We start from the raw sequence: 10073 nt of genomic DNA on the forward strand, positions 1-10073 counted from the left end.
TCTGATGACCATAAGTGCCCCAAAGAGCAACCAGAATTGTTCCTCCACAGTGTGATCCAAATAAATACACTGCCATGCAGGTATATGACAGGGGACACCTGGGCTTCAGTCAAACCCTGTTATTTGACAAGATGCTACTAAGATGCCTGCATGCCTGCCCCATAGCAAAAAGGCAAGCACCATTCCTCACGTGTGGGGCATATTTACTACCACTGGCATTACATGCTTGCACATAATCTGCAGAATATTGAAAGTTCATCTGCTACATGATTAAAAATACCCACGTATTTGTCAGACATTCCCAGCTCTGGGAGGGTGGTCAGCTCTTAAGAGCGAAGGGCAAGGCATTAAATCAGAGTAAGAATTCTTCACAGGTCACATCTGGAGGCCATAAGATATGCTTATCTGGACAGGACTGCAGTTTAGCACTTAAAAGTACTTTGGAAAGAAACAATAGGTGTGTAAAGTACTGTTCCCTCAATAACAACACGAGAAAGTTGCTAATACAAAGAGAGTATCCTAGCAGGATTTAGTTAAAATACATATTCTTCTACATCTTTTCCTCTATACTGACTGAAAAAAAAAAAAAAGTGTTTCTAGACACAGAAAGCCTGATTATTGGAATAAACAGCATATTATGGAAGGCATCCCAGTATGGTTTATGCTTTTCAAATAACAATTGAAGTTTCATCTAATGAAGTCAGAAAAATAGCACAGACACAGTAAAGCAGGTCCAACACACAGTATTTTATAGCACACGGCAAGAGTTTGCAGGAATTTGAGTTTGCTGTCCCAAGACAATGCATCTTTACATACCCAAACAATCACTTTGAATACAATATGTATTCAGAGCTGATGAGATAAAGTTGCCTTTCTTCAAGTACAAACAGTATCTGAGTTCAAAGGATAGCATCTGATCTTGTTCTACGAGATGCAAATGATTGTTTCAGTTGACAGAATACATTCATACCACTGACAGTCTGCCTCTAGCCCAGAAGTCCTAACCAACCAAAAAAAAATTCCAGAAGCAAATTAGCCTTAAAAAAGTATACTTAAAGGCAGGGGTGGAAGGGGTTGAGGAGGAGAGCAACCTCTCCCCCCACCCCAAGAAAGCCTTTCATTAGCATTTCAAAAACAAGAGCCAGAGACTGACTTGATCAGGTAGGAACTTCACTGTCACTAATGGTTTAGCACAGAAAAACTTAGTGGGAAGAGCATTTGTGTTCAGCAACACTCAAAATGTGCTATTTAAAAAGACCCAAACTCTCCACCCACAAAGCAAAATCTTACAAAATACTCAAGCAACACAAAATGGAAACTATAACTACTGTACCACTCCCCTTTGCAGCCACTAGCTGCTTCTTCCACATGAAAGACAAGTCAATTTGTCCATACAGATGACTCCCTCAAATACAGGAAGACAAATGGCTTCAGTTTGCTTCACACGTTAAAACATTTTAAGTCTTGAACTACACCAACATTCTGGTGAGATACTTTGCAGCGGTCTCTAATTTTATGAATAATTAGGAAAAAAATGCACCAAAGTCAAAGAATTTCTGATCTCCTTTCATAAGCAGTAGAAATTAGCTATTCATAAGCATATTGTCAACAGCAACACATTCCCAGAAAACGGGATCTAATTCTGCAACTGTGCAACGACAAAATTTCTCTTCAACAAGAGGTTCACAGTAACAAACATTTAAAAAGCCAGTAAAAAGTTTCTAACATCATAAAGGTTTCTTGGTGACAGAAAACATGTTTAGGATCAAGATGTCTGGGACAGCTGTACTGGTGGTTCACAGTAAAGCAAAGGTGAATACAAAGACACACACAAGAAAACAATGGAGAAAGCCAACAAAAGAAATGGACATCTACAAAGAGATCCACATCAGCTACGATTATGTGCATCTTGGTTTCTACAGCATCACCCTCGCCTTTTGCTCCCAGCTCTGGACTTGCCTCCTGCCTCACACCTCTATCCATTCAGTGACACAATGAGCTGATTCTGCTGCAAAACGACCCTAAAACCAAGGGGTTTCATGTTAGCCAGATCATCTCCTGGGGCCCGTTTACTCTTCGGTGGCAAGAAAGGGACAGGTAAACAGAACCATGACAGCCCACACTCAGTGGACTGTTACCCCTCTGCAACCTTTTGCCATTTCCCTTGCAGGTCACTGTAAGAAGAATTTACACATCCCAGTATAACAGTTGTGGAATGTCAGCATTGTTTCTATTCCTGCCTCTCTGAAGGTGTGTCACCATGGAAATATTACTGTATGTTCATCCATTTTCAATCTTTTCCATCACCTCCATGATTATTCTTCTAGTTTTTAGTCACCTGTGTGATATAAAAATTGTGAAATCTCAAATACCTATTATATTTTTTAGGCTAAAAAGAAAAAAGTAGCAAGAAAACTGAACCAAAATCTACTTCACCAAATTCAACTGCTCTCTAGATGTTACATTCATTACTGAGTGGAAGCTGAGAAATCCTCTTATTCTAATAACATGTTCAAAGCACAGAATTTTAACCAAAGGGTTGAACACAAGTTATTTAACTGGAAGAAAACAAGAACTCTTAATGTAATCTGCACAGCTCTCTGAAGTTGTAAATAATTTGTCCTATTTGATCTATATATTGACCCTTACTTGTAGAAATGAAAACTTCATTCACAGCCATTACTTCAAAGTAAAGCCAGTTCCTCTTCTCTGAAAGTCTAAATTCTGAATGATTCCTTCATTTAACTACATTGTAGTAGGACAATATCTCCAGCAAACAGCTCAGTTCCATTAATTTGATAAAAGGTATATTTTTCTTCATGCGTACAATTTCTCATCAAGGCTTACATTGTGCATTACAACTACAGTAATACTATCTTGTAAGTCGAGATAGGTTTTAATCAAAATATCTCCAGTAGGCAAGTACTACAGACACAGGTCTGGATAAACCACTGTCTAGACCACTTGCCCCACTTCACATACCAGGTCACAGTCCTTGGCTTTAAGCAGTGGTACATACTTTGCACACACAAGTGAATACTCCATAGCATAGCATTTCCTGACTTGTTAACTTCACATGCTCTGAGATGAAAGATATAGTGCAGTCCTATCACTTCTAAGGAAATAAAGAATAAATGCATTATCTCAGAGTTACCATAGCCATTTTCACTAATGCTAAAATCAACAACACATAGCCCCAAGCAAATGACAGACTGGTTAAAAAACCCACATACAACAATCACTATGTATTTTAACACTGTCTGATGCTATCACAGCTATATTAGCAATGTAATACTAGAATTCTGCTTTACACTGGATAAACAAATGAAGGTGTCAGAAGTTCAGACACAGCTAGTCTCTCATTGCAAGTTCAGTACTTGTATCACAGGTTTTATTTTGAATAAATATACATCAATTAAGTAAAAGCAGTTCCCAACCTGTCACTGAAACCAGAACAGGATATCAGACAGTTTCATGGGAAATATGCACATTCCTGAGCAGACAAGGAGACAGGAACATATTATATGGAATTATGATAAAAAACAGTATATGATACTTCAGGATGAAGCAGAGTGGAAAAAGATATTTAGGGAAAAAATAATTGTCCTATCTCACTACAGGATAATTGCAAGTTGTACACCTTGAAGTGTCGTCAAGTGATTGATCCTCTAACAATTTTCCAAAATAGGCAGATGATTACTTCTTGTTAAGGTTAGAATTTCATCAGTTATGCTGAGGTGCCACCAAAAATGTGAAAACCCCACTCCCTCCTCAGCTACTAGCAAACAAGGAGTTGCAAGGAAAAATAGAAAGGGCATGAGAACAGGAACCTTTTGGTAATGGTTTGCATTAAAGTCATTCTTAGCAAGCAACCGCCTAAAGAAAGGATTTATCAGGTAGTTGCTCTAGTTGTACCTTCAATCAGCAATGTTGAGATTTGCACTTAAAACAGAATTAAGATCCATCCCTTTCAAAATGTAATGACTAACACTTCAATTTAACATCATTATTCTTCAAAGGATAGATGAATCATACTCCTGCTTTTCAGCTAAATTTTGTTCACTCCCACCCACCCAGAAGTTTTAATGTTTCAGAATTCTTCCTGTGTTAGCTGAAGTCCTGCAGTCACCAATTTCACACAGAACAGTACTTGCCTCAGACATCAGGCACTTCAGACAGTAGAAGTTATCCTATTCATCTGTCACAGTACAGCTCACTTCCATGCAAAAAAGAATGGATACAAAAGTATTTTCCAACCTCTGATGATGCCTCCCATCATGCTATCCGCTTTTCTGCTTGCCTCTTATTTGCTACCTTGAACTTTCGCCACCACAGTACCTTACATGCCTCCTGTTTCTCTGAGTTTCCACTATGACTGGAAACCTGCTACCATGCACCCTGGGCTACGGCAGTGCCCCGGGAAGACACAGGACCAAAGTCTCCCTGCTCGAGTAACTTCAACCTCAGTATCTTCCCTCCTCACAGCCTCTGCTGTTCACAGGACATGAGAAGGCAAGTTCCAGTGAAAAAGTAAGGAATAAAGTGCCCTTCTTTTCTAATGGAAAAGGGCACACAATGTTTAATTGCTGAAACCTGGAAAAGGTTCTAATTCGGGCAAATCTTGCACAAGTTATAGTCATGATAAAAAAACTGTTGTTTTCACCTCAGCAATGCAAACTGCCTTCCCTCTCCACATCACCACAAAGAAAACTCTTTCACAATGTCTTAACTCATGAAGTTCTCCATTTTCTGTACATCCGATGTTTCTCAAGCACTTTCTTGGTTATATTGTTAGCAAGTACCCTAGAAACATTGTAGCAAATGCATACTACCAACTATTTCAAAGGGACTCATTAATTTTAAACAGATTTTTCTCCTCGGTGGCAAGAGAAGTAAAAAGGAGCCAAAATGGAAGGATAGCTTTGTTTTCATAGCAGCTCACTCCTTACCACTCTGACAGGAGTTCAGATAAACATTTTAATAAAGAACACTTGCGGCTTCAGAATTTGTGATGAGGAACTCATTTTAAGCAAGCTATAAAAATAAAACCCAACATATCTATTTTGAGTCAGTGGTGATTAGCAGTGGAGTATGGACAATTTAGTGTACAGAAACCAAGATGAGAAGAAGATGAGAAGCCCTGCATTCCTGGTGAGAAAGCTCAACATCATCTAACTGCTGAAGATGTGAGGGTACTGAGATTCCTATTCCGCTCCTCCTTGGTGCTCTATTCTGCTGGTTCCACTAAGGAATGTAACAAACACAAGGCCCACTGATAACATGTTGAACAATGGAAAAAATGAAAAAATTTTCCTTTCCAAATTTCTGTCTCCATCCCAAGCCCCTCTTAATTGTCTATCGGAGAAAAAACAAGCAAACAAAAATGATACACACACCAACACTTTAGTGAATCTTCATATCCCAGGAACTTGAAAGAGTTTCAAGGGAACTTCAAAGAAAAGTATTAATTCCTCTACCCCTTTCTCACCTTTTCATCTAGCTCATCCTCTTCAGTCCACAGTTAGTTTTTTATAACTTTGTCAAGTAGTAGCAGGATACGATTGGCATTTTGGGCTATTTCCCATCTTAGAATAAACCAGTTTCAGAAGAACTGTCAAGATCAGCGAGTTCTCAGTTTGCTGTAGCTTGGAAGAGTCATAAACAAAGAAATAACATCTATATATTTAGTGAGTGAAAATGTTACTACAACTCCTACATTCTTGCCTTTATGTTTCTCTTTCTCACACTTTATATGTTAAAGTGCCCTCTCTTTTGGGCCACCAGTCTTCAAAACAAATCAACACAGTACCCTAAGTGTCTGAAGATAAAAAAAAAATCACTCTTGAATAGTGTAAAACACTAAAAAACCCTGAAGAACAGAGCAACTCAGCTTCCACAACACTTCTAAAAGACAACAAACAGATTACTCATATAAATGAAGGGGGCAAAACTGAAAACTGAGCCCCAAGCTTGAAGCTGATTTTTTTTTCACAGCTGTACACAAGGCTATCATTATAATAACAGACTTGCACCATACAAGCAGTTAGAAATATGTACTATCAGAACAGTCTAGAAGAAGCATATGAGAAAAAGCATCACTACATTAAAAACAAAACAACCAACCAACCACAAAATTTTCCAAGCAGCTTTGAAATACGGCATTTTCAACTGTCTGCCTATTTCTGGACATGAATATTTTAAACCAGTAACAAAGACATTCCTAATTGTGCTCAAATACACCTGGCAACCCACAGACACAGGGCTGATGTCTCACAGTACTAGTCTTCACTGTTTGTATCTTCTAAATCAAAGAGGATAAAAATGGTTTTAAAACATCAGTGTGTCTTTTCTATTTAATCATCCTTGGAATGCAATATAACAGCAGCAGAAGGAATATTGTCCATAAAAAAAAAAAAATCTATGCATTCTACACATGCTTTACCAATGAAAGATTTTAGGACCCCATGTACTATAATGTTACACAAGTATGTTATGAAAACTTTATGACCTCGACCAGAGAAAATAGCTGAAAAGTAAAAGAGAGTCCTAAAGTATCATCAAACAAGGGAACACGTTTTCAGTCGTTCTGTAGAATCCATTATCTGCATTTTGACAATTTAAGATAAGTACTAGAAACAGCATGAATCCAGACTTTATTGTATTGACAAACTTGGAAGATGATTTTTCAGTTTTTTTGACAGCAAGCCCTAATTATGTCCTGCATGGTTTCTGAACATATATTCTCTAAGCACCTGGAAGATACAGTGGAATCTAGAGCAAAGTCATCACAGGACTTTCAAGCATTTCTTATTCACTTTTCCAAACCACGTTACCATTATAAATGCAGATTGTAAATACAGATATTGTAAATACAAATACTGTAAGCTGCACATTAAATGGGCTTATCAGTCTCTCTTCTGTGCAGGCAATTCAGCTTCACAGTTGAGCTATGTACACTAACTAAAGCACAAATTCTCTCAAGCACCCAGGGCAAAATCCCTCTTTCTGTTTGTTTTGCATGACTGACATAGGTTAACAATTATTTCAAACACCACTCTTTCTGGAAAAAGGTCTTTACTTCCTTCATTCTCATTACAGTTTATCAAGTCTCAGAGCTTGATTTCACCTGCAATCAAAGTATCAATGAAACGATATTCATCCTACTCCTATAAAGTGGCAAACACTCAAGTGTTACTCACGTAGCTGTCTAGTGTTTATGAGAGTGAAGGCTCAAATTTTACCACCCAATATGAATACTCTTGAACCTTTCAGGACTACAGAATGTGTAAAAAAATATTTAAAATTAGTATATTGATGAGGCGGCATTATAACAAATACACTCCAATATCCCATACCTCATGGTATAATTATACCATATTGTATTTTGCTCTGCAAACACAAATGAAAAGCCAAAAACTATACAGATCTTCAAATCCACTATTTCTAGAGACAGCAAAACCAGAAGTTTTTTCTGTCTGATGTAAAAAAATAGATCATCTGAGAAGGCTGGGTGTAATTAATAACACTGTTATGTATATCTTACCAGCTAACTAACATTTAACATGTTTTGAAGTACGAAGGAATTTAAGTATTAAGTTTGCCACTACTGGAATTTGCTGTTATAGCAAGTAGCACAGGGAAGTGGGCCTAACCAGCATATGATGCTTGTCATAACTTTTGGTATGCAACTTACAGCCAGCAAACTTCACCACAACTACCTTTTCTAATTTCACCAGAGAAATATAAGCCAAAGCCTTCATTTATAATTCAGTGTAGCTTGTTGCATACATTTATAATGGCTTAAAAGTTCTTGATAATTAGCCCACTGTATTTCAGCAACACTGTATTTCATAATACATACAAAGTTTGGGGTTTAATTACTTTTCGGGACCACTTCGGACAAAATATACGTTTTAAAATAGGTATCTTGGACGTCTATCATCCAGCTATTTAAAAACGGCTATTGAAGCCCATCCAAAGCTCCAGAATCCCTCCCCAGCTGCAAGTCTTGCCCCGTTGACTCCCGGCCGAGAAGCCTGTGAGCTGTTTACCTCGCACACCGAAGCACTTTCAAAGGAGTTTTGCCGATTTACAGCGCTCGGACCAGGAAAGCGCAGCCAACAGCCCGTGCTCCGGCTGGCGGGGTGCTGAGGGGATTTGGGCTGGCTGAGGCCTAGCTAACACCGAAGCCCAGCACCCCCAGCAGCGCAGAGCTCTCGGGGCAGGCAGTGCCCAGGACCGGGGTGTGGAGGGGCCAAGGCAGGGACAGGCGGCCAGGACGCTCCGCCGGCCGGCAGGGAGGCGGCCCGGCAGCGCGGTGCCCGGAGCAGAGAGGATGGCGAAGAGCCAGCCCCTCCGTTTTGAGAGGGACTCGCTAACTTCGGTACCTGTTGGGACCTCCCCGAACGCCAGCGACCCCCGTGGCCTCCGAGAAGAACTCTACGAGCGTCCCCCACACACACCCCGCCAACATCAGCTCACTCAACAGGCTGTACCCACGCCGACGGGAAGGAGGGCACAGCGTGCCCGGCTGCAAGCAGGGGCTTCTCCTCACCCCGCTCCCCCGTCCCGAGAGAGGCACTCTCCGGTGCTCCCCCCCGCCCCGTCCCTCCGCGACAGATCCGCCTGAGCGGCGAGGGGCCCGGCAGCGTCGCTCCGAACCCACCCCGCCGGCCCGGGCCTCGCCACCTCCCCGCCCGAGCACCCACCTGTCCCGGGGGTCAATCCAGCTGGTCTGCTTGGTGTTGTGGTCGATGTAGAAGACTTTGCCGTCGTAATCCCTCGCCTCCTCCCAGCCATCGGGTAAAGGGAGCTGCCCATTCCCCGCTTTCCTAGGCATGGTCGGGCGGCAGGGGTAGCTGCTCCATAGGGACGGAAAGAAAGACGGGAAGCGGGAAAAAGCCCCCACCCGAGCCGGGGGGACAGGGAAGGGGCCGGGAGGGGGGGCTAGGGACACGCAGCAAGCCGCTCACGGAAGCCCAGGAAAGCCCTCCTGCGCGGCCGGCTCTCAGTCCACCATGCCTGGGCTGCCGCCTCGCCCGCGCCGCGGCAGCCCGGGTCAGGGTTACCGGCGGAGCCCAGCTGCCGTCTGGGCGCAGGGAGCCCGGCTGAGCCCCGGGCGGCCGCGGCCGCCGCTCATTAGCATGAGATTAGCATCCATCTCATCTGCATGCACATTCCTCCCGCCGCATTCCTCAGGGTTAACCCTGCCGGCGCTGCCGCCGCCGGGCTGGGCAGGCCCCGGCCGTGGATCTGGGACAGAAACCATTCAGTGGGGGACGGCGTGGGGCAGGCCGGAGGGCAGGGAAGGGGGAAGGCGGCAAGGGGCGCCTCTCCTGCTTCCGAGCGAGCCCTGCCCGCGGCGCGCAGGGGCTGGACCGGTGTGGGGTAGCAAACCACCACCTGAGGCTGCCAACCGCCCGCGTCCCCGCGCCTGCAGCTCCCGGGCGCTTAGGCACTCCGGCCGCGTCCCCGCAGCCGCTGTGGGGAGCTGGGAGGGCGCGGGAGCTGCTCCCCAGCCACCAGCACCCCGCGGGGCAAAGCAGCGACTGGGGCTGCGGCGGCCCGGTGCGATGGCCGACCGGCCCACTGACCGACCGGCCGGCGCGTCCCTTTGTCTGGGAACTCGCTGCCGGCCCAACATCAGGTGGTGCAGGAGACTTGGTCGCAGCGGGTGCCTTGGCGCTCAGGACACGGGGAATGTGCCCGGAAAAAAGGCAGTTTTGCTGCTGCCGCCGTGCCATGAGTCGCGAGGGTGTTGAGAGTTTCCCTCCTACACAGGTCCCGCTAACCTTGCTTCACATCCTTGTGAACTCTTGCTAAACTCCAACAAGGTGCTAAGGTTTCCAAAAAGGACCTTGACATACCTGAGTTCAAAATTGAACAACAAAGGGAACCCACCTTTAACCCTGGAAGCACCTAAACTTCCTAACTTCCTTTTTTTTTCTTTTTGACAGAAGCACCAGTGGAGAATTTGTGCCCCAAGCTGTTCTGGCCTAAAAAGCAGGCAGCTAAGCAGTCTCAAGTATAGAAACCAGGTGTGAATTACTGAGGGTTTGTCTCACATTTGCCAC

At 43.6% G+C, this 10073-nt stretch overlaps 1 protein-coding gene across 3 annotated transcripts in view; it reads right to left on the minus strand.

Moving 5' to 3' along the window:
* The window catches only part of WWC2 (WW and C2 domain containing 2), a 100393-nt gene extending 91253 nt beyond the window's left edge, over nucleotides 1-9140 (minus strand). Inside the window, exon 1 of one of the 3 annotated variants that reach the window (XM_071807649.1) lies at nucleotides 8709-9140. In XM_071807649.1, the coding sequence (XP_071663750.1) occupies nucleotides 8709-8839 (131 nt within the window). In that variant the 5' untranslated portion in view covers nucleotides 8840-9140. The remainder of the gene's footprint in view (nucleotides 1-8708) is intronic. The other 2 variants (XM_071807648.1, XM_065836942.2) reach the window with 2 other exon arrangements.
* Between the last annotated feature and the right edge of the window lie 933 nt (nucleotides 9141-10073).

Source organism: Patagioenas fasciata, chromosome 4 (genome assembly GCF_037038585.1).
Source record: "Patagioenas fasciata isolate bPatFas1 chromosome 4, bPatFas1.hap1, whole genome shotgun sequence".
Classification (NCBI taxonomy): Eukaryota; Metazoa; Chordata; class Aves; order Columbiformes; family Columbidae; genus Patagioenas; species Patagioenas fasciata.